Source organism: Pelophylax lessonae (assembly GCF_965119305.1).
Source record: "Pelophylax lessonae genome assembly, chromosome: 3".
Lineage (NCBI taxonomy): Eukaryota > Metazoa > Chordata > Amphibia > Anura > Ranidae > Pelophylax > Pelophylax lessonae.
In genome coordinates, this window is record NC_138770.1 from 671,654,493 (window position 1) to 671,680,069 (window position 25,577).

Below are 25,577 nucleotides of genomic sequence, written 5' to 3' on the forward strand. Positions count from 1 at the left end.
GTACTTTTTTCCCCCCCAATATCGTGCAGCTCTAACAGGAACCTTTTTTTTTTTTGGGGTTACAAACACTTTAACCACTTGCTGACCAAAGTATGTATATAAACATCCTGTCAGCAAGGGTTTACTACAAGAATAAAGTTGTAGCCATGATCTTGGTACAGTTTTTCTTTCAGCCGCTAATTAGAGGTTTCGCAAAATTGATTGGGTGCTCGAAGGAAGGAAGTACGAAGGAAGGAAGTAAGATAAGAAAGAAAGATCTGTGTTTGGCAAGATGTTTGTTAGAACAAAGGAGGTTTAACAGACCCCTGATGACTTCATAAAGAGGACTTGTCACTGCCCAAAGCTATCACAAGGGGGCACTGGTACAGGATTTGAAGAGTTAAGACAGGCAATGAGGAAGAGATAACAGGCTTACTTAGTGCCTGTCAAATGCTTTCTGAAGAGTGAGCCACTGCTGCTAGATGACCTTTATCCTATTAGCATCGCGTTGATGAGAAGATGAATGAGAATATGTCCAACAATCAGTGAAAGCTGGAATTGAATCTGCTTATCTTGTCTTTTCAATCTCTTCCCCCGTCATCAACAGGATTATAAATACACAAGCAAACATTTATTATAAGATCTCAAATATCTTAAAATTTAACAATGGTATTCAAGTTTGCAAATCCAAAACAAATCCTCGTGTGTGGAAAGGGGAACCAGAAGATCCTTTACAAAAAAGGCTGCATTTTCCACCAACCTTATCCTGAGGACCAGTGGCGGCCCGTCCATTGGGGGCACAGGGGTGCTTCCCCCCCCCCCCCCCCAATCTACTTGCAGGGCGCTGGACGCATGGATTCCAATGGGATTTTTTTTTTTTTTTAACCACTTCCCCCCCTGCTCACATTGCTGCTACTGCGGCAATGTGGCACGATCCCGTCCAGCGACGTAGACCTACGTTGCTGGACTCCGCCCCTTGTGGGCGGCGCTCGCGTGCCGCCGGAGGCTCACTCCCGCTGTGTTCAGTCACAGCGGGAGTCGGGCCAGGGGAGGAGCAGCGGCGATCACCGCTGCTCTGCCCCGATCGTTGGGGAATCGAGTGAGGAGATCCGCCCGCCTGTGTAAACAGAGCGGGCGGATCTCCTCAGTGACAGGGACTGACAGATCGGAGTGTTCAGCATAGCTGGACATCCGATCTGTCCTTCTGTCACTCAGTCTTCTCCCCCCCCCCCACACGTCAGTAAGCACCAGGCATACATTAACCCCTCCCTCTCCAATAAAATTAACCCCTTCCCTGCCAGTGTCATTTTTACAGTAACAGTGCATATATATATATATATATATAGCACTGATTACTGTAGTAATGTCACTGGTACCCCCAAAAGTGTCAAAAATGTCAGTCAAGGGTCCGATCTGTCCGCCGCAATGTCACAGTCCCGCACAAAAAAAAAAAAATCACAGATCGCCGCCATTACGCGTTAAAAAAAAAACAAAAAAAAACACACCAAAAATGACAGAAATCTTTCCCTTAGTTAGTAAACGCAATAACTTTTGCGCAAACCAATCAAAATACGCTTATTGCGATTTTTTTTTACCAAACATAGGTAGCAGAAAACAAATTGACCAAAAATGTAAAAAAAAATTTGATTTTTACATATTTTTTGGGGGGAATTTCATATAAAAAAAATAAAAATATTATTTTTTCAAAATAAACGCTCTTTTTTTGTTTATAGCGCAAAAAGTAAAAAAATCGCACAGGTGATCAAATACCACCAAAAGAAAGCTCTGTTTGTGGGAAAAAAAAAAGGACGTAAATTTCGTTTGGGTACGGCGTCGCACGACCACGCAATTGTCAGTTAAATTCGCACAGCGCCGAATCGCAAAAAGTGGCCTGGACGGAAGACAGCAAAATCCTCCGGTGGTAAAGTGGTTAAGCATGTGATTAATAGGCTTAAAAAAAAAAAAAAAAAAAAGGGTGGGCTCGGGGCACAGAACACTGCACGCTGAGCGCACCCAGTTGTGTGACAATAGCGAATGAATATTCGCTATTGTCACACAGATCCTCCTCCTGGCCAATCAGGAAGAGGGTCCTGAGACCCGTTTCCGGATTGACCAAAAGGAGAAGCCATGCCATTGGCCAAGGTGGAGGGAGGAGATGCAGGAGACTGAGGAGAAGCCGCCGCCTGCCCTCCACATGTTCAGGGTGAGTGAGCCGGCAACCGGGAGGGTGTATGGTGTGCGGGCTGGTGTGGTCTGTCTGCCACCCCACCAACCCATGGAGCACCAACCGCCACTGCTGAGGACCGATGCAGAGGGGCCCAAAATACAAGATCTCAGTCAGCCTACAGTAAATTACCCCCCCCCCCCCCCAGTGTGTTCATATACACAGAAGACAGCATAAGCTGTGCTATAAGACAGGCGGCGGACGGGGGAGTCTGAGATGAAAAAGGAGGACTCCACCCAAATGCGATATTTATTTATTGCAGCTATTTATACAAATCCTGACAATTTACACAGCATTTTTCTTTAATGCACAGCCACATCAGTCCCTGCCCCTAAAGAGCTTACAATCTAAGATCCCTATCTCACACACCTACTGGGGCCATTTTAGACAGGAGCCAATTAACTTACCAGCATGTTTTTTGGAGTGTGGGAAGAAACCCAAACAAGCACAAGGAGAACATGCAAACTCCATGCAGATAAAGTTCTGTCTGAGATTCAAAACGGAGGACCCCAGGCCTGCAAGTGCCAAACCACTGCGCAGATATCTGGTGAGAGGAGTCACCTGCTGGCCTAGTATCTCTCTGGCAGATCTCCCTGCTGTAATCCCTCCCCAACCATGGAATTCAAGGTTTTCCCACCTAGTTTAGCAAATCATGACATTCCTGCACCACATCACCCACAATGCACAATACAAACGCCAGGCATTATGGTGTACTGCACCACACAAAAGGATCATGTTAATGCATGAGGATGTGTTACCTTAAACCCCCAACCTGCCCACCCCAGTCTCCCTTTAGAAGCCCAGGGGACGGGATGCATCATGTGACCACTGTGACCATCACAATGGTCACATGATTAGGAGCTAGTTCCATCAGTTAGCGATCATCATTGGGCACTGAAAGCCATCTTTGACATGCTGCCCAGTGACGCACATGTACGCTGTGTGGGCTTTAACCACTTGCCTACTGGGCACACTTTGACCCCCATTCCTTCCCAATTTTCAGCGCTGTCAAATTTGGAATGACAATTGCACGGTCATGCAACATTGTACCCATATGAAAATGTTATTTTTTTCACACAAATCAAGCTTTCTTTTGATGGTATTTAACCGCTTGCCGACTGCCCACAGTATATTTACTGCAGCAGTCAGCCACTCACAGGCAAAGCGACGTAGGTCTACGTCGCTAGCCTGTGAGGGTCTCGGGAGCGCTGCCGCTCCTGCGGGGTCACGGACCCCCCCCGCGCACGTGACTGGAGGACCCCGATCGTCCGCCGGTCACTCGCGATCATCGCTTCGAGAGGGAGAAAGGCAGGCGGCTAATGTAAACAAGCCGCCTGTCATTCTCCCCTGTGTAGGAATAGTGATCATACGGTTCTACTATGTAGGACCGTTGATCACTGTTCCTACACCTCAAGCCACAGCCAATCAGTTAGAATTACACCCCTAGGGACACACATAACCCCTCCCTCTCAAAAAAAGTTATCCCCTTCACTGCCAGTGTAATTTTACAGTAACAGTGCATATGTATAGGACTGATTACTGTAGTAATGTCACTGGTACCCCCAAAAGTGTCAAAAATGTCAGTCAAGGGTCCGATCTGTCCGCCGCAATGTCGCAGTCCCAAAAAAAAAAAAAAAAAAAAAAAAAAAAAAAAAAAAAAAAAAAAAAAAACGCACAGGTGATCAAATACCACCGAAAGAAAGCTCTGTTTGTGGGAAAAAAAGACGTCAAATTCGTTTAGGTACAGCGTCGCACGACCGTGCAATTGTCCGTTAAAGTCACGCAGTGCCAAATCGCAAAATAAGGCCTTGTCAGGAAGGGGGTAAAATCTTCCGGGGCTTAATCAGCACTGCGTTTATTATTTGCAAACAAAAAAAGAAAAAAAAAAAAAAAAGAAAAAAACTTTTTTTTTTTTTTTTTTAGTTTCTAGAATACATTTTTGCAAAAAAGTAATTTTTCTCCTTCACCGGTTGGCACTGTTGGGGCTGCAGTGATCATCAGGACACCGATGACCAGTGCCTCAATTATCAGTGTAGATGTCCCCCCTTTCAAACTGGCCGGTTATCGGCTCTCCTCTCGCTGTGACAACGTGAGTAAAAGAGTGCCGATAACCAGCAAGTGTGTTTACATCGTGATCAACTGTGATTAGACACAGCTATCACAGAGCGCGCCTGATGCGCACCGCAGCAGGTATGTGGACATCCTCCCAGAACTGGACGACCTTACTGTAGCCTTAATTCAGCTACAGCACGGTCACCAAGTGGTTAAAGCTCACCCTATTAATGTCCCACACATGTGCTACCATACTGCAGTGTGAATGGGCCCTTAAGACCTTGCAGGGGCTGCGGCACTGCTAGAAGCTTGCTTAAACCCCCCTGGCACCGGCCGCACGCAAATATGCAGCCTCTCTGCGCCTGGCCCTTGGTACCGAGCGGATATACATGAATTGCGGTCAGTACAGTGTGCGGAGAGAGTGAGGCCTGTGCACTCTTGGCAGTTACCGGTGCCTAACTGAAAAGTGATCTGAGTTTTGGGATCATCTGACTGCCAATCACAGCAGTCACGTGATCTTAAGCCCAGCCCCACCTCCCAGCAACCTAAACTTCTTAAAAAGGGTCGGGAGGCACCGGTGTAGAGAATTTAAAGTGACAGCCCAATTAAGACCTGTGTTTTGACAACCCCCATACCGGAACTGAAAGGGCTTTTAAAGGCTACCTCCACCCTTTACTTCCATACTGTAACCAGTTTGCAAGCGGACCCCCAACCCACCCCTTTGCAGCATGCGGAGATTATTTTGCCCCACGACAGAGGTCACTTTTTTGTGCAGCAGCCAAACCAGAAGAACTTGTAGTTCTCAACGGTGATTAACGCAATCATAGTCCATTGACGCTTCCACCAGAAAGTCTGTACCATGGTATGGACAAGGAGCTAAAGGAAGAGTTTGCAGGAGCCTGGGCATTGCACCCATCATCCACCAACTGCAGCTGCAAAACTTTTCAAGTTTTTACAAAAAAACACAAAAAACATTTTTTTTCTGCAAATATCGATGCAAATATTTTTGATTTTTTGCAAACAGGTGGACTTGGCCTTTAAATATTTCAACAAAGCTTGTCACAGCTAGCTATACACACTGCTCTGATACCAGCTGAAGATTGTATGAATGAGATGTAAGAGATCATTTCTGGGTGGCGAATGAGGAATAGAAAACAGCAGGGTGATGGAATTTAAGACATGGTGATTGGGGGGGGTAGAGAACTTCATACAGAGTCCAGGTGAGGAGCGCCTTCTCCTCCTAGGGATCCCATGTCCCCGGCTGTGTGTAATGACTTTCCGGGTGCCTGGAGCCCGACGTCCATCAACATCCTACAAAGTGCGTCTGAAAATGCCGCACCAGGGCAGCTCTGCTCCGGCTATAACTTATACAAATACGGCTCATCCAGTTCTTCATTTCTGCAGAATAGAGAATGGCTTAAGAGCTAAACAACCCTTTATTTAAAAAAAAAAAAAAAATAGAAGTCCACCACTATGGTGGGAAAGATCCTAGAGTGTCATTGTCCCCAAGCCTCTCATTATGTCCATTGTGTCCGATTCTGTACAGGTGGCAGGGGGAAGGATGTCACACAGAGAATCCATGCAGGCGCTCACGCTGTGGTCACAACGGGTTTCCCAGAGATCTTCAGATCATCAAATGGCAGAAGAGGAAGAAGCTGCGGGAGGAGCATAAAGAAATCAATTATAGCGTTTCCATGGTCATTAAATAAGAACCTTCATTCCATAATATCTTCCATCACACTCCAAGAATCACTCACTGACCACCCTCTAACAATCCACCTTTGTGACCCCCCCCCCCCCCCAAGCCTATGAACAACAGCCACTCCAGTGCCTCCCCAGCCTAGGAATAGCAGCCACCCCAGTGACCCCCCAGCCTAGGAATAGCAGCCACCTCCGTGACCCCCAGCACATGAACAGCAGCCACCTCCGTGACCCCCAGCCCATGAACAGCAGCCACCTCCGTGACCCCCAGCCCATGAACAGCAGCCACCTCCGTGACCCCCAGCCTAGGAATAGCAGCCACCCCGTGACCCCCAAACCTAGGAATAGCAGCCACCTCTGTGACCCCCAAACCTAGGAATAGCAGCCACCTCCGTGAACCCCCAGCCTAGGAATAGCAGCCACCTCCGTGAACCCCCAGCCTAGGAATAGCAGCCACCTCCGTGAACCCCCAGCCTAGGAATAGCAGCCACCTCCGTGAACCCCCAGCCTAGGAATAGCAGCCACCTCCGTGAACCCCAGCCTAGGAATAGCAGCCACCTCCGTGAACCCCAGCCTAGGAATAGCAGCCACCTCCGTGAACCCCAGCCTAGGAATAGCAGCCACCTCTGTGACCCCCAGCCTAGGAATAGCAGCCACCCCGTGACCCCCAAACCTAGGAATAGCAGCCACCTCTGTGACCCCCAAACCTAGGAATAGCAGCCACCTCCGTGAACCCCCAGCCTAGGAATAGCAGCCACCTCCGTGAACCCCCAGCCTAGGAATAGCAGCCACCTCCGTGAACCCCCAGCCTAGGAATAGCAGCCACCTCCGTGAACCCCCAGCCTAGGAATAGCAGCCACCTCTGTGACCCCCAGCCTAGGAATAGCAGCCACCTCCGTGAACCCCAGCCTAGGAATAGCAGCCACCTCTGTGAACCCCAGCCTAGGAATAGCAGCCACCTCTGTGACCCCCAGCCTAGGAATAGCAGCCACCCCGTGACCCCCAAACCTAGGAATAGCAGCCACCTCTGTGACCCCCAAACCTAGGAATAGCAGCCACCTCCGTGAACCCCCAGCCTAGGAATAGCAGCCACCTCCGTGAACCCCCAGCCTAGGAATAGCAGCCACCTCCGTGAACCCCCAGCCTAGGAATAGCAGCCACCTCTGTGACCCCCAGCCTAGGAATAGCAGCCACCTCCGTGAACCCCCAGCCTAGGAATAGCAGCCACCTCTGTGACCCCCAGCCTAGGAATAGCAGCCACCTCTGTGACCCCCAGCCTAGGAATAGCAGCCACCTCTGTGACCCCCAGCCTAGGAATAGCAGCCACCTCTGTGACCCCCAGCCTAGGAATAGCAGACCTCTGTGGACCCCCCCCCCCCATAAGTCTACCATCATCTGACAAACACACTTCAAACGCCAGTTTGAAAGAAGAAGTTACATAACAAACATTCCCACCAAAACCACTTGCCTACCAAACAAACACTTTCACCCCCTTCCTGCCCAGGACAATTTTCAGCTTTCAGCGCTGTCGCACTTGGAATGACATGCAACGTCATGCAACGCTGTACCTATATGACATTTTTATCTTTTTTTTTTTTTTAAACACATAGAGCTTTCTTTTGGTGGTATTAATTCACCACTGGGGTTTTTTATTTTTTGCAAAATAACCGAAAAAAAAAATAAAATACAAGAAACAATTTTATAGTTGGTTATAAAATTTTGCAAACCGGTTATTTTTTTTCCCTTCACCGATGGGCACTGATTGGCAGCACTGTTGGAACTGCACCAATAATCAGTGCCCTGGTTAACAGTGCAAATGTCCCTTTAACAGATGCCGGTTTTTGGCGCTCATCTCCTCTGTTGCCAATAACTGTCTTCTGTTTACAGCATGATCAGCGGTCACTGGACACAGCTGATCACGTGGTAAAGGGCTGTGGTCATTGGCCCTTTACCCCGATCTGTGATCAGCTGAGTCCGAAGGAGTGCGATCAGAGGAGGACGTCATACCATGGCCTCCTGGCAAAGTAAGCCAGTGCTGTAGCCGTCATTCGGCTATAGCGTGGGTGGGAAGTCGTTATAAACGTCAGCTTTACCTGGAACCGGAGTTGAGGATCTTATGTATAATGCAAAGGCCCATTACATAGACTTCTAGTTTATAAATCTGGACAACACAATATAGGTTAATGCCCATACCAGGTTATTCCCCTCTGCCAGGTCCTGAGGGGTGTCCCCCTCTCTGTTTCTCTGTAAGATGTCTGCCCCAGCTTGGCACAAAAGTCTGGCGAGTTCAATATCCTTCCTGCCGACAGCCAGGTGGAGGGGGGTACAGCCGTTGTACATTAATGCGTCTACATGAGGGCGATATTGTAAAAGATGAGCCACCAGCAGGCTGTCCAACATCTCCACAGCCAGGTGCAGGGCAGTCTTTCCGCTGGTACCTTCCTGTAGAGGACAAAAGGAGAACGGGTGAGAGACAAGACTACAGCAGGCAATGGCTACCAACATGCCTAGTCCTAGACTCTGGGCCTAGGGTGACACCCAAACACCCCAGAGGTCTCCACATCTTTAACAGCAAAAAATAAAAAAAACAGTGGACAAATGTAGCAGAAACCGGTTTTATCACAAGTTCCTGCCAGGCCCTCTGCTTTCCTATTAGAAATTGGCCACACTAAGCAGGGATAACACAGCATGGTCAGTTCTCTAGCTATGCTGGAAACTCAGCGTACTTTTCTCCAATCAGGCTTGTCCTGACATGGCCCGGCTGCACAGTCATTCACTGGGAAGCTCAGTGTTCTGCTGCTTCTTCCCCACCCAACTCCTATGCAGCTGCTGAGAACAGAAAGAAAAAAAAAAAAAAAGGAAGTGTATGTATAATGTTTTTTTTATAATCTATACAAAAATGATTTGCCTTTCATTTATATTTGAACCGGTTCCGGACCGCCCACCGCATATATACTGCGGCAGGCTGGCCCTCCTGCAAGAACCAACGTAGGTAAACGTCGGTCGCGCGCCTGCAGCTAGGGGGCGCATGCTGCCGGCAACACACTCCCGCCCCCACTCAGCAGCGGGGACTCCAATGCACGGGGGCAGGCAGTGCTGTATTTTGGCCTAGGCCAACAAGGCCCAGGCCTAGGGCGGCACTTTGCAGGGGGGCAGCAAAAAAGCTGCCCCCCCCTCCGCATGAGACTCTATTGGCCACTGGTTGCTAGAGCCGCCTCTCTCACCCCCTCTCTCTCTCTTTGATCACCCCCTCTCTCTCTCTCATCCCCCCTCTCTCCCTCCCTCCCTCACCCACCCCCCCTCTCTCCCACCCTCACCCACCCCCCCTCTCTCCCTCCCTCACCCACCCCCCCTCTCTCCCACCCTCACCCCCCACCCCCCTCTCGTGAGATCTCAGGAGTTCATGCTGGGACTTGTAGTCCTTCAATTTTGGAGGGAGTTACATCGGTTAAAAAAGGAATGGGCAAATTTCCATAGAATGGGGGGCGCCCAATTTTAGTCTTGCCTAGGGCAGCACAAAACCAAAATACACCACTGGGGGCAGGTGGCTCAGATTGCCGCCTGACACCCACGATCGTTCCCTGCTGAGAGAGAAGGACGGTCGGCTGTTGTAAACACAGCTGACTGTTCTTCTCCCTGGAATGATCTATATAGGATCACAGGTCTCTATGGTCATTCCATAAGCCCCACCCCCATACAGATCACTCCCCTAGGCTCACATTTAGCCCTTTGATCACCCACTGTGTTAGCCCCTTCCCTGCCAGTGTCATTATTACAGTAACAGTGCAAATTTTTTAGCACTGATTACTGTAGTAATGTCACTGGTCCCCCCCAAAAGTGTCACAAATGTCAGTTAGGGGTCCGATCTGTCCACTGCAATGTCGCAGTCCCACTAAAAATCGCTGATCGCCGCCATTACTAGTAAAAGAAAAACAATAAAAATGACAAATCTTTCCCGTAGTAAGTAGATGCGATAACTTTTGCGCAAACCATTTATTGCGATTTTGTTTACCAAAAATATGTAGCAAAAACAAAATTGGTCTAAAATGTAAAAAAAAAAAAAAAAAAAAATTATTTTATTTTGGGAATGTTATATAGCAGAATGTGAAATTTATTTTTTTTTTCCAGAATTGTCTCTTTGTTTATAATGCAAAAAAAATAAAATAATAAAAATCGCAGGAGGTGGTCAAATACCACCAAAAGAAAGCTCTGTTTGTGGGGGAAAAAAAAAAAAAAGAAAAGAAGGACATCCATTTTATTTGGGTACAGCGTCGCATGGCCGCGCAATTGTCCATTAAGGCAACAGTGCCGAATCGCAAAATATGTCCTGGTCATTGAGGAGGAAAATCTTCTGGTCTAGAAGTGGTTAAAGTGAATGGGTTGGTTAATAATTTGATCGTTTACAGCAGGGATCCTCAAACCACGACCCTCCAGCTGTTGCGGAACTACACATCCCATGAGGCATTGCAAAACTCTGATACACACAGACATGACTAGGCATGATGGGGATTGTAGTTCCTGAACAACTGGAGGGCCACAGTTTGAAGACCCCTGGTTTACAGGCATATTTTTCTGTACTTGCCGCCTTTTTAGGGACCAAAAAAAAAGGAAAGTGGTGAAATGTGCTTGTATTACAGGAACGTACTAAATACATACAACACCACCGCCCCCAAGTCCAACATTTAGGTTGCAGAAGGCTGACAATTACTGGAAAGTCCCTTGTGTGCAGCAGGAAAGCTCTGACGAAGTCTGCAGAAGTCACTCCCGAAGTTAAAGTTTATGTATTGTAATACTATACTGGTAGTAAGGCCCCCCCCCCCCCCCCCCCCATGGGATCTGCAGCTAATCACACTCACCCCATGGGAGGCCCTCAAGCCTCAGCAGTGTCACATGAAGCGACTAGCAGGAAAGAAGTCCATCAACCGTTACTTCTGGAGCCGACCCGCAAGCACAGAAAAGCTTGTTATGAGGGCAGATAACAGGGATGAAAGAAGGCATCCTCCCGGCTGGAGCCGTCCCTCAGACAGACTGGTGGTGCTCTCCGAAGAGCAATCCACATCTGGATCGCTCTTCAGAGGGCATTTAACAGGCAGTCAGGAGGCAATGCATCACCTCCTGGTTTGGAGGTTGTAATTTCAGACATGAAATATGAACAAAGCACATCCCTCTATAGTGTATACTTGTCCCAATCTAGGGAGCCGAGTGACATTTCTGCCTCCTTCCTCCGCTATGAATATGAACTGCTTCTGGCAAGTTTTCCTGACACCAAGAGGAAAAAAGGTGACGGGAAGGGAGCTCCAGCACACAGCCTGTGGTTGACAGCCTGAGCTCTGCTCCTGTGTGTTGTGTGATGGAAGTGTGTCTCTTCCACCCAATCAGCTCTCACTGAGCACTGCAGAGTGTAACTTCAGCTCTAGGCTTCCTAAGGCTCCATTCACCCCTGAGCGGATCACTTCTTTGGGCATTTTTAAGGCGTTTTTTGCAAGTGTTTGGAGGCAGGAATTGACATCTAACAAACGCTTGTAATCTGCCAAAAAAAGAAGCTCATGTACTTTTGAGCTTAACCTCCCGGGGCTGAAGAGGTTAAAAAAAAAAAAAAAATTGCAGTTTTTATACCTTATTTCATAGCAGCGCTCATGTGATCGGCCGCCTTGCCCCTCTTTTGATCTGACAGCTACGGTGGGAGGGGTTGAGAATCCCCCGCAGACGCCAGTCGGGAGGAGAGCGGCGGGCGGTCACATGGGTGCCGCTCTGAAATATAGAAGGGTTTTTTTATTTATTTATTTTTTTTTTAATAAAGGACATACACAGGGCAGATAGCATTATGGAAGACGGGATTGCCTCAAAATGACAGTCATTTCATCAGGAGGGGAGGGCCGAGGAGTTGATCAGAGCTGACAGGCAAGGAGGGAGAGGGGGGGGGGTGAGGGGTATGGCTGCAAGCTCTGATATGAGACGGAGGTCTTATAAAGTTTTTGCTGTGGTAATATAGGACTTGTGTGCAAGGAGTGGTCAACCCCCCACTGAGGCAACAATATGACCCAAGTGACCCAAGGGAGTCTACACACTTAGCCAGGTTTATAATTCAATTAAATTTGGAATATGCAATTTTCCTATCAGGGGACAGTAAAAAAGTGTGGCTCAGCCATAGGGTTTTACCACCTCCCAACCTCACATGTGAGTGAGCCCAAACAGTAATGTGGGGCAACTTCCAGAGAGAAAGGACGACGTGAAAAGCTTCCTGTCGAAGTGGACGAGCATGAACACCGACACAACGCAGCGCAACAGTCAGGGCAAACGCAACAGTCAGGGCAAACGCAACAGTCAGGGCATTAATACTGAAAAGAGGGAAGCAAGCCAAGGAAATGGCAGGAGTAACCAGGAATTTACCAATAACGACAAGCTGTATAATGTATAGCTTTTGCACCAAGGCCCAGAAAATACAGAAATTTACACAATGAAAAATTAAATAACATTTTTTTTTTTTTTTAAGTAGAATGACACTTTATACAACAAAATAAAAAAAATCATGAGGATGTTTAGATTTTCAGAACATTAGATCAGACAGGATGGGGGGATGGTACCTGAATATTGATACTGGCTCCACTGTCCAGCAAAAGAGAGATAAGGGGCAGATTTCTCTTCATGGTGGCGATGTGCAGGCAGGTTAGACCTATAGAGAGAAGAGACATGTCATTGACCGACAATCATAAATACAGGGAAGAAGAGGCAAGACAGAAGGCAAGGGGAGGGAAAAGGGTAAAGGGAAGGGGAGGGACGGACGGAGACAGAGAAAGGGGGGGGGGGGGGGAGAAGGGAGGGGAGGGGACGGACGAAGAGAAGGAAAGGAAAGCACCATACTAGCGATCCAAAAGTTGACAGATCGTTTGTCGGACAAAATTTTACTTCCGATTTTCTTATTGTGTGCACGGGTCTTAACTGTCTGGTTTACCAGGTGAAAATAAAAGAATAAGCCAAAGAAAAAAAAAAAAAAAAAAAACCCACACAAAATGCAGCTATCGAAGAATGGTTACGGTACAATAGATCAAATGTTTTCTTTTGGTTTATTGGTGCTTTAATGTCCCTTTAAAGGAGTCTGTTTTGCCCAAGCTGTCCCAAATGAATGACTTCCTGCAACAGGTGCGCTTGCTGGGCATATCGTATTAACCACTTGCCTACTGGGGCACTTTTACCCCCTTCCTACCCAGACCAATTTTCAGATTTTAGCGCTGTCTCACTTTGAATAGCAATTGCGCGGTCATGCAACACTGTACCCATGTGACATATTTATCATTTTTTCCACCACAAATAGAGCTTTCTTTAGGTGGTATTTATTCACCACTGGAATTTTTTTTTTTTAGTTTCTGTAAAAAGAATTTTGCAAATCGGGTCATTTTTCTCCACCGATTGGCACTGTTGGGGCTGCAGTGATTATCAGGACACCGATGACCAGTGATCAGTGTAGATGTGGCCCCTTTCATACTTGCCAGTTACCGGATCTCCTCTCACTGTGACAACATATGGAAAGGAGTGCCGATAACCGGCAAGTGTGTTTACATCACGATCAACTGTGATTGGACACAGCTGATCACGATGCGCAGAGCTGCTGTGATTGGCTCTTTACCCTGATCTGTGATCAGCTGTGTTCGAAGGACACCGCTATCACAGAACCTGCCTAGTGCGCAACGAAGCAGGCAATAGACACCCTCCCAGAACTGGACGACCTTGCTGTAGCAGTCATTGGGCTATAGCGCGGTCGGCAATGGGTTAAAGCCTACCCAATTGCTGCCGCACACATGTGCTACCATACTGCAGTGTGAATGGGCCCTTAAGGCCTTGCAGGGGCTGCGGCACTGCTAGAAGCCTTCTTAAACCCCTGGTGCCAGCCGTGCGCAAATATGCAGCCTCTCTGCACCTGGCCCTTTGCGCTGAGAGGTCACATATTAGCATGAATTGTGGTCAGTACAGCTGTGCGGAGAGCGTGCGGCCTACGACCTGCTGGCAGTTACCGGTGCCTAACTGAAAGAAGGGATCGGGAGTTTTCGGATCATCTGACTGCCAGACTGCTTGCTTAACCCTCTGGTGTTGTCCGCACGCAAACATGCAGCCTCTCTGCGCCTTTTCATAGTTTGTTATAAAAATTTTTGCAGACAGGTAATTTTTCTCCTTCACTGATGTGCGCCAATAGGCTGCACTAATAGGGGACACCGATTGGCAGCACTGGTGGGACTGCACTGATAATCAGGGGCCCGATTATCAGTGCCAATGGCCCTTGAACATAAGATGGTTATAGTCTTTCTTCTCTCCTCACACTGCCAGCATGGGGGGGGGGGGGGGGGAGAGCCAATAACCAGCTTGTGCTTACATGCTGTGATCAGCTGTCATTGGCAGACAGTTGATTACATGGTAAAGGGCCGCTGCCATTGGCCCTTTACCATGATTTGTAAACAGCATAGTACAAAGGACTCAGATCACAGTGCACAAGGGCAGCCCGATCACAGGACGACGTCCATGTACGCCCTCCCAGCAAGGGAGTCTGCCATTCGGCTATAGCCCGGGCAGAAAGTTGTAAATGTATATAGCTTTAGCTAAGGCTATATACAGTATGCCCAGCAAGCACACCTGTGGAAATTAATTTGGGACAGTGTACTATGGTAACGGGACGAGAACTTCCTGTCTCACTGCCAGAATAAAAAAAAGTCAGGCTTATCTCGGCTCAGCCATTCACAGGAAGCTTTGTATTCTGTGAATGAATACAAATCTGATTGGCCGAGGCAGTGATCGTGGTGCCATGCATCCACCTCACCCAATCAGAGTAAGCTTTGTATTCTTTCACAGAATACAAAGGCTCCAGTGATTGACTAAGCAGCACTCCGCCCATTTTGTTTTTGGAAGTGGAGTTCTCATCACACGGTCATAGCACAGCGCTGTATACTGTGTGTATTAGAGACCGCTCTATCATGATTCCAGAAGCTGCATTACCTTTCCAATTCTGTAGCTGTAAGTTCTGTGGCCCCCTGGGGCCCCGCAGGAGGATTCTGGCACAGTCCAGGTGCTGGTTCTCACAGGCCAAGTGTAGAGCTGTGTCACCTTTGCGGTCCTGCAGTTCCCGGTTGACGTCTTTTTCCAGCAGTGCCTCCACCACCTCCAGCTGGTCGAGGTAGACGGCGAGGTGCAGCGCAGACTGTTGGGACGGGAAGATAGGAGAGGAGTCAGGAGGAGGTTAGAAACCAAGTGAACAGCAGTCAGTCAGTATGTGAACCTTCCCGTACAACAGATAAAACCGCAACAAAACTAAAACATTAAACAGGGTTATTCGGATGTTTTTTTTTCTCTCTCACCAGATGTAACTCCGCTCTGACGCGTTTCACCTGCAATATGGTCTTAACTACTTTAGGACCGCTCACTGTGCTGCTACTGTGGCAGCCCTGGGTCCAGCAACGTAGACCTACGTCACTGGACTCCTAGCTGTCTCAGCGGCACGCGCGCGCCGCCAGAGGCTCGCTCCCGCTGTGTTTAGACACAACGGGAGTCGGGCCGGAGGAGAGGCGGCGATTGCCTTCTCTCTTCCCCGATCGTTGGGGAAAGTGTGAGAAGATCCGCCTGCTTGTGTAAACAAAAGCAGGCGGATCTTCTCTGTGACAAACCGTGAGAGATCACAGGATTCAGCATAGCTCAACCTGCGATCTTTGTCTGTGTCACAGAACCCCCTCCCCCCACACGTCATTAAGCATGAGGCACACACATTTAACCCCTTGATGACCAATAGTGTTAACCCCTTCCCTGCCAGTGTCATTATTACAGTAACAGTGCATATTTTTAGCACGGATTACTGTAGTAATGTCACTGGTCCCCTCAAAAGTGTCAAAAATGTCAGTTAGGGGTCCGATCTGTCCGCCGCAATGTCGTAGTCCCGCAAAAAAAAAAAAAAAAATCTTTCCCGTAGTTAGTAAACGCAATAACTTTTGCGCAAACCAATCAAAATACGCTTATTGCGATTTTTTGTACCAAAAATATGTAGCAGAAATCAAATTTGCCTAAAACGAATTTGATTTTTAATTTTTTTTTGGGAAGGTTATATATCAGAATGTGAAAAATAGCTTTTTTTTCTCAAAATTGTCGCTTTTTTTCAAAAATTAAAAAAAAAAAAAAAAAAATCGCACAAGTGATCAAATACCACCAAAAGAAAGCTCTATTTGTGGGGAAAAAAAAAAAAAAAAAGATTTCATTTGGGTACAGCGTCGCAGGACCGCACAATTTTCCGTTAAAGTAACGCAGTGCCGAATCACAAAATATGGCCTGGTCAGGAAGGGGGTAAAATCTTCCGGTCTTAAGGTGGATAAAAATGCGCTCATTGAGAATTTTTTTGTCAAAAGACATGTAGCTAAATACATTTTGGCCTAAATATATGACAAAAATGTAATATATTGGATATTTTTTAACAGTCCAAGTAGAAAATGTCAATTTTTCGCTATTTTTTTAATTAATATTGCAAAAAATAAAAGCGCAGAGGTGATGAAATACCACCAAAAGAAAGCTTTGTTTGTGGGGAGAAAAAAAAAAAAAAAAAAAAGACAAAAATGGATTTTTGTAAGATCTTACCGTAAAATCCTTTTCTCTTAAGCTCATTGACAGACGTAGTCTTCTTGATTCTCAAGAGCTGGGTTATGTTGTCTCCGCAGGAGTAGGACTAGGCAGAAAGACAAAACGTTCTGGCTCCACCTTAGGGGCAGTCCCTGAGGGTATATCCTCCCTCTCTCTGCTACAGGGAATCAGTTCTGTTCTAAAGCAGTAACAGAGAATTTAACCCAACCCAACTCAATGATAGAGGGGCGGGTACTACGTCTGTCAATGAGCTTAAGAGAAAAGGATTTTACGGTAAGATCTTACAAAAATCCATTTTCTCTATCGCTCATTGACAGATGTAGTCTTCTTGATTCTCAAGAGCTGGGACATCCAGAAGCAGTGCCACAAATGAGGGGTGGGATTGACAAAATCAAATCCAATCTAGAAGGCCCAACCGGTGCCAAACTAGAAGTTTTAAAGGCTCATTATAAACAAAGAATGAGACTCAAATAAAAATTCCAACGGAAAAAACCCTCGAGGTAGACCACTGGTCTCCTCAAATGGCGGCCTGCAAAACCTTGCGGCCAAACGAGGCATCAGACGATGCCATTACATCAACTTTATAATGTTTTGTAAAGGTATGCACCGACGACCAGGTAGCCGCCTTGCACACCTGGACCACTGACGCCTGATGGCGGAAGGCCCATGACGCACTAAGTGCCCGAGTGGAGTGCGCCTTAACAGGGAACGGGGGCTCCCGACCCTTAATAGAATAAGCCTGTACTACCGTCTGTCTGATCCATCTGGAAATGGTCGCGGCAGATGCAGGCAACCCCTTTTTTGGGTCCATCTGGGATCACAAAAGTGAATCCGTCTTGCGAAACGAGTCTGTCGTTTTCAAGTATACCCTGATCGCCCGGACCACATCCAAGGAGTGCAAAGCAAACTCCCGAGGATGACTGGGCTTAGGTCACAGGGAAGGTAACACAATTTCTTCATTCAGATGAAATTCTGAAACCACTTTTGGTAGGAAGGATGGATTCGGACGAAGAACCACCTTATCTCTATGAACCACCAGATATGGTGAACGACAAGATAATGCGGCCAGTTCTGACACCCTGCGTGCAGAAGTGATAGCCACCAAGAAGGCCACCTTCTGGGACAACGTAGGTAGAGGAATCTCCCTAATATCTTCAAAGGGAGGTTTCTGAAGAACCGACAACACTAAATTAAGATCCCAGGGGGGTAACGGCGCGTGCACTGGCGGAGCCAGATGTCGCACCCCCTGGATGAAATTCCGCACCAAGGAATGAGTAGCCAAAGGCTTCTGAAAGAAGATAGCTAATGCTGAGACCTGACCCTTGATAGTACTCAAGGCCAGTTTCTGCTTAACCCCTTGTTGCAGAAAAGCTAATATTCGACTAATCGAATAAGACCGAGGACGGAACCCCAAAGGTTCACACCATGCAATGTAGGACTTCCATGTGCGATGATAAATCTTTCTGGAAGTCGCTTTCCTTGCTTCAACTAGAGTAGGAATAACTGAAGCTGACAAACCTTTGTCCTTCAGCACCTGGGTCTCAATAGCCAGGCCGTTAAAGCCAGCGATCGTAAAGCAGGACAGAAGATCGGTCCCTGAGACAGTAGGTCCTCCCTGAGAGGAAGTCTCCACGGGACGTCCGCCACCAGTCTGACCACGTCGGCGTACCAAGCTCGACGAGGCCAGTCCGGAGCTACCAGAATTACTGGAATTCCTTCCTCCTCTATCCTGCGAAGAAGTCTTGGCAGTAACGCGAGAGGAGGGAAGGCATACATTAGCTGGTATTGCCCCCACGGGGCGATCAGTGCGTCTGCGGTTTCTGCTAGAGGATCGCGGGAGCGAGCCACGAATCTCTGAACTTTCCTGTTGAATCGTGATGCCAACAGATCCACATCCGGGGTGCCCCACCTTAGGCACAACTGGTGGAAAACGTCTGGATGGAGGGACCATTCCCCCTGATCCAGAGTCTGACGGCTGAGATAATCTGCCTGCCAATTCTCCACCCCCGGAATGAACACCGCAGAGATTGCTGGAACAAATCATTCCGCCCAGCGAAGAATGCAAGCCACTTCTTTGGCCGCTCGGACACTCTTGGTGCCCCCCTGGTGATTGACATAAGCCACGGCCGTGGCATTGTCCGACTGGATCCGAACCGGGCTGTCCTGGAGCTGCTCGGTCCAGTGAATCAGACAAAGTCTGATCGCTCTCAGTTCCAATACATTTATCGGTAACCTGGATTCTTCCGGGGACCAAAGTCCCTGGACAGATAACTGACCGAGAATTCCTCCCCATCCGGATAGACTGGCATCCGTGGTCACTATCGTCCAATATATTGGCAGAAATGACTTTCCCTGGCTGAGCATCGGAGACCGAAGCCACCAGACCAGAGACTCTCTGGTCTGTTTGCTCAATCGGATCTGATTGTCCAGGGATTCCGGATTCCGATTCCATCTGAGAAGAATCTCTTGCTGAAGAATTCGGGTATGGGACTGGGCAAATGGGACTGCTTCGAACGAAGCCACCATCAACCCCAGAACCCTCATGCAAGTCCGAAGGGAAGACCAGCTGTTGGACAGTAACAACTGGACTGCTGATTGAATCTTTCGGAGTTTCCCTACCGGAAGAAAAACTCTTGTCCTGACTGTGTCTAGAATTAGACCCAGATATTCGAGCCTCTGGGTGGGAACCAGAAATGACTTTTGCTGGTTCACCAGCCACCCGAATTCCTGTAAAGAAATCATAGTAATTTCTATGTTTTGTAGCAAGGTCTGAGGAGACTCTGCATGAAGCAGAAGATCGTCTAGGTAACCAAGGATCGATATGCCTCTTTGGCGCAGAAGTGCCAACATTGGGGCCAACACCTTCGTGAAGACCCGCGGAGCCGTGGCGAGACCGAAAGGTAACGCCACAAACTGATAGTGGTTCTCTTCTACGGAAAAGCGTAGAAAACGCTGATGTCCTGCGAAAATGGGAATGTGAAGATAGGCGTCCTTGATGTCTATGGACGCTAGGACATCCCCTGGATGCAGGAAGGCTGCTACTGTGCGAATGGACTCCATTCTGAATCTTCTTATGTTGACAAAAGAATTGAGTGCCCTTAAGTCCAAAATTGGACGCACTTTGCCCTCTTTCCTGGGTATTGTAAATAGGTTTGAATAAAACCCTTGAAACCGTTCTGTCCAAGGAACGTGGACTACCACTCCTTGTTGTAGTAAATCTGTGACTGCTCTCCGCAGATCTTCTAAACGATCCGGGGATAGTCGGATATTGGAAGGGAAGAATCGCGCCGGTGGGAGAGATCGAAACTCGATCTTGTACCCTGACCTTATGACTTCGCAAACCCATTTGTCCGGGATTCTGGAAAGCCATGGATCCGGGAACCGGCGAAGACGTCCCCCCACCCCAGTTATGGGTGGGGGCGCACCTTCAGGCTTTGGACGGTTTATCTTCAGGTCTGGAGGGGGCGGGCTTTTGCTTGCCCGACCAACGACCCCTGACGCCTCCTGCAGGAGCTTTGGAGGACTTAATATTTTCACCCGCGGGACGAAAAAACCTCTTGTGAGCAGAAAAAGAAGGCCCTCGTCTTTGACGAGTTCCTTTACCTTTAAAATTTTGCGGTAAAAAGGTGCTCTTTCCACCCGTGAGATCCTTAATGATCTCATCTAAGTTGGCTCCAAATAGACGCTCTCCTAAAAAGGGGATATTAGCCAATGCTTTTTTGGAACCTTGGTCGGCTAACCAACCTTTTAGCCACAGTGTACGCCTGAGAACCACTGCTGAGACTGATGCTCGCGCCAATAATGGAGTGGCGTCTAACGCCGCATCACATACAAACTGTAACCCCTGTATCATTTGTGCCAACAAATCTGATACCGCCTGAGGGACCTCTTCTAAGTCCCGGCGTAACCACTTGGTCCATTCAGTTACAGCCTGCGAAACCAGACCAATAGCAATTATAGGTCTGAAAGCTGATCCAATCAAGGAAAACATGGTGCGAGACATAGCTTCTATCTTGCGATCCACTGGATCTTTAAAAGACGGAGCGTCTTCTAGAGGAATAACCGTGGCTTTATTCAATCTAGCAATTGGTGAATCCACCACAGGTGGTTCTGTCCATTTCTTAATAAGGGTTTCCTCAAACGGATAACGCCTGTTAATGCGTTTAGAAATAGTAAAAGTGCGTTTTGGCAGACGCCATTCTTCTTCGATTGGATTGCCAAAACATTTGGGCAATGGAAAAACCTTCGCCACTTTGATGCGTTTTTTAGTCCCAAAAGGGATTTCAGTTTCAGCTATTTCCGATGGAATACCCTGTAACCTTAACGTTTCTTGAACAGATACAATGAGTGCGTTTACCAACGCTTCCTCTCGGGCTATGGCTGATGCCGAAACATCCTCCTCACTGTCTGAAGAGACAGTACCCGAGACACCAATCCCAGATGAAGTACCTGCAACTGCAGAAATAGGCTCAGATTCTGAATCCGAAGTTTCAGATAATAAGGGGTTAGGCGGGGGTCGCTTTCTTGCGCCCTGTCCCTGACAAGCCACTTCCACCCGGGACACAAAAGTTTCCATAATAGCTGACAATGATTCAATTGTCAGTGGGGTGCTGGAGGATCCTGCAGACCCCTCGAGGGGATCCGGAGGAGATACACGAGTGGCAGGGTCCATGTTAATTCAGGACACCTTTGCCAGCAAAAACAAAAAAACTTTTTTTTTTTTTTTTTTTTGTGTGTCTCCCCCTAGCGCAATAGCGCCCCTCAGAGTACCTGCTTCTCGATCCCACAGAGAGAGAGAGGGACCCCCAAGGCTCACCAACCGATGCAGTGAAGTTTCCAACCAACTGCAGTCAGCATCCGTCTTACAGACTGGAAGGAGCTGTTGCTTTTTCCCGGGTAGAAGGACGTGGCTCCGCCCCCTGTGTACGCCTTCCGGCGTTCCCAGCTCTCCACGAGGTAGCTGGGCTCACGAAACATGGCCGCCCCCATAGAAGAGACATAAGACTCCAAAAACATGGCGGCCGGCGTGACCTGAGGACATACATGCACTTGGTCTACGGCAAAATGGCGGCGGACCGCCGAAATCGTTTTCCCAGCACATCCACCTGCATCTCTGCTAAGAGGCGATATATGGATCTACAGGAGATACACTACAAATAAGGTAGGATTATACCTCCTATGTCTGCTGTAATGTTACAGTCTGCTGGGTAGAGTGTTAGCTCTCAAACCAAGTCCACTTCCCACAAACACATGCTGTATTACAAGGGGGACTTATAAGTATCAGATATATACTGACCATATATGGAGGGGCCCATAATACATACTGCCTCATAACGAGGAAAGAAAAAAAGGGAACGTCTACTCACCATACCGAACCGACAGGCACCCTCTCTTCACAATACCCTCTCCACCGGGGTGGGGGGTTGTGGACCACTCCGGACGCCTCGACTCTCTGGTTCCTGGCGTCCAAGCGAGACTTTTAACTCGCAAGGTCAGTCCCTCCACTGGGACTCCGTCGCGGCCGACCCAGCGCGGAGCTCTGGTCTGCACGCGCTCGTAGGCAGAAACCGGGGTGACCACTGGATCTCAACATCCAGCCCGTCGCCCGGCCCCGCATACTTACTTGAATGTGTCGCGGCCGACCAAGCGCAATGCCATGGTCTGCGCGCGCTCGTAGGCCGGCTGGGGTGACCACAAGTGTCGCCCAGTCCGGCGTTTTTGCTTGAAGATCTCACAGGAAAAACACTGGAGAAAAACTACCTAAAAAATGTCTTTTTCTAAAGAAAAAAATCTTGCCAGGACCAAAAGATCCCAGCAAGGAACTTAGGTCCTTACTCCTGACTAGACAGAAAAAAACTGATTCCCTGTAGCAGAGAGAGGGAGGATATACCCTCAGGGACTGCCCCTAAGGTGGAGCCAGAACGTTTTGTCTTTCTGCCTAGTCCTACTCCTGCGGAGACAACATAACCCAGCTCTTGAGAATCAAGAAGACTACGTCTGTCAATGAGCGATAGAGAAATTTTGTTTGGGTAAAGCATTGCATGACCGCGCAATGGTCAGTTAAAGTAACGCAGTGCCAAGTTGAAAAAAGTGGCCTGGTCATTGAGGCAGCAAAATCCTCCGGTCTTAAAGTGGTTAAAGGAGTTGTAAAGGCAGAAGGTTTTTTTTTTTTTTTTTAATCTTAATGCATTTTATTTCTGTAGCAGGCTCCCCAGGACCCCCTAATTCTTACCTGAGCCCCATCTCTCTTCAGCAATGTCAACAAGTCCCTCGGCCCCCCGGGATTCTCCCTCCTGTTTGGCTGAGACACAGCTGTGACACCATTGGCTCCCGCGGTTGTCAGTTAGCCAAACAGGAGAAAGAGGGGACGGGGGCGAAGGGCAGCTGAGTGTCTGAATGGACACATGGAGCTGCAGCTTGACTGCTCCCATAGCAAGCCACTTGCTGTGGGGGCACTCGATAGGAGGGAGGGGCCAGAAACAGCAACAAGGGACCAGAGAAGGAGGAGGATCCAGGCTGCCCTGTGCAAAACCAACTGCACAGAGGAGGTAAGTATGAGAGCCGGTTCACATAGAGGCGACACGACTCCTTACTACTTCGGGGGCAACTTGTGCAGTCCCGTGCACCACGACTTCGGAGCGACTTGCAGGGACTTCACATAATGGAAGTCTATGCAAGTCGCCCCGAAATAGTACAGGACCCTTTTTCTAAGTCGGAGCGACTTGTGTCGCTCCTATTAGAACGGGTACTGTAGCGGTCAATGGACTGCGAGGGAGCGCGACTTGTCAGGCTGACAAGTCGCACTAGTGTGAATGGGCTCTGACATGTTTGTTATAGAATATATATTAAAAAAAAAAAAAAAACACAAACACAAAAGAGACTTTACAAATCACTTTAAAGCCCCACTTCAGGATTGTTTTGAACACAGGAAAGAAGAAAATCTAAATCATCCCCACCTCTTTTTTCCCCTAATCGTCTTTCAGGACGGGCACCTTGAGAGAACCTGGCTCCTCCCTTCTCAGGAAACCCCGCCCCAATTCTTTGGATTTAAGCCCCCTGCCAGCTTGCTGCCTCAGTTCTGGTGTTTCCTCCGGAGGGGAGACACCGTCCAGGAACCTAAGCTGAACAGCCAGGGGGCTGGGGCTATACATTCCAAGAGGGAGCCAGGCTCTCTCAAGGCCGGCTGCAAAGCAGGGATCAAGGCCCGGAGGACGGAGCCCAATCACCTGTAAGGCCGTGCATCGTCACCCCAATCCAGATCAGGGGAGTTTTTTTTTTTTTTTTTTTAAACTTACCTTAACCTGCAGTCACATGATGCTGCAGCCCCAAGCCTTTCTCCCCTTCTGTTTGTTTTCTAGAAAGGGTCCTTTTTTTTTTTTTTTAAGTGTCCACATCACAGCCTGCACTACATGGACACTTCTAATTGGATGTCCAGTGACAGGGTTCTTTCAGTATCCAAAAGAGGAGGACACCATCACAGGGGGCTAGAAATATCAGGGGGAGCATCTCATTGCTGGATCAGTGATCTCTCCGCCTGGAACCAGCGGCAACCTACGAGGTGCCTTGAGGGGTTACTAAGGCAAATATATCTGGCTTCACAACCCAAGGGGTGGGGGGGAAAAAAAAAAAAAAAAATCGAAGGATGGATTACATGGGAGTGGGAAGAAAGGTTTGTAAAATGTTAGATTTATCCTGGGAGGGGGGCTTTAACCACTAAAGGACTGGAAGATTTTTACCCCCTTAATGACCAGGCCATTTTGTGCGATACGGCACTGCGTTGCTTTAACTGACAATTGCGCGGTTGTGCAGCGCTGTATCCAAATGAAGTTGATGGCCTTTTTTTCCCCCCCACAAAGAGCTTTTTGGTGGTATTTGATCACCTCTGCAAATTTTATTTTTCGTGCTATAAAAATACCAAAAAGGAGCGACAATTCTGAAAAGAAAAAAAAAAAAATTTTTTTTAAACTTTTTGCTAAATAAACAAAACCCCCCCCCCCCCCCCAAAAAAAAAAAACCCACAAATGTTTCATTATTTTAGGCCAATTTGTATTCTGCTACATATTTTTGGTACACAAAAAAATCCCAATAAGCGTATTTTGATTGGTTTGCGCAAATGTTATTGCGTCTACAAACTACGGGAAATATTTATGTCATTATTATTTATTTATTTTACTAGTAATGGCAGCGATTTTTAGCAGGACTGCGACATTGCAGCAGAAAGATCAGACACCTTACTACACTAATCAGTGCTACAAATATTCACTGTTAGTGTACTAATGACATTTGCAGGGACAGGGTTAACACCAGGGGTGATCAAAGAGTTAAATGTGTGCCTAGGGGGTGCTGTGTGGGGGTTGTATTCACTGGATGAACACAGACCTGTGCTCCTAAATAGGAGGATCCCCGTGTTCATCACTGACAGAGCAGCGGTCTGCCGTGTTTACATCAGTAGACCGCCTTTCTATCACCATGGGGAGCGATCGCGGGTGCCCGGCGATCACCAGGACAAAGAGCGGGCGAATGTGCCAAACAGGGAAAGACACCATAAAAAAAAAAAAATGTAAAACCTTAAACACAAACCCCTTTGTGGGTGTCGAAGCGACCTGTTCAATGCTAATAAAGTTTGTTGTGGCTTAGCAACAACAAGAGTATGGAGCACATGGGGGGCCATGGTGTCCTGGGCAGCACCAATCAGTGCAGCCGGTGGGGGAAATTACTAGACTCCTCTGCGTGGCTCCAGTAATTTCCCCCATCAGTCGCTCTAATCACCCGCTCTGTTCACATGTGATTTTTTTTGCTGCCCCGGCCCCTTCTGTGTGCCTGTCATGCAATGTATTTTCTCTCTCTCTCTCCCCCCCCACCCCCTTTGATCCCGCTAGCTGCTACAGGGCACAGGGGATCTTCAGATGGAGAGCATAGAAAAAGGGGTGAGGGAGGTAAATATATCATACTTGCCTGCCCCTTGCTTTTCTTAATGAGCAAAGTGAGTGATTGGTACCGATTACTCACTGTGTTC

The 25,577-nt window shown here is 48.0% G+C and overlaps 1 protein-coding gene across 1 annotated transcript in view; it reads right to left on the minus strand.

Annotated features, from left to right (window-relative positions):
* Positions 1-5,757: 5,757 nt before the first annotated feature.
* The window catches only part of NFKBIE (NFKB inhibitor epsilon), a 59,684-nt gene continuing 39,864 nt past the window's right edge, over positions 5,758-25,577 (minus strand). The window contains exons 4-7 of the mRNA XM_082251654.1: positions 14,939-15,140; positions 12,541-12,629; positions 8,150-8,398; positions 5,758-5,910 (exon numbers count right to left, since the gene is read on the minus strand). Of these exons, the coding sequence (XP_082107780.1) occupies positions 5,845-5,910; positions 8,150-8,398; positions 12,541-12,629; positions 14,939-15,140 (606 nt within the window). The 3' untranslated portion in view covers positions 5,758-5,844. The remainder of the gene's footprint in view (positions 5,911-8,149; positions 8,399-12,540; positions 12,630-14,938; positions 15,141-25,577) is intronic.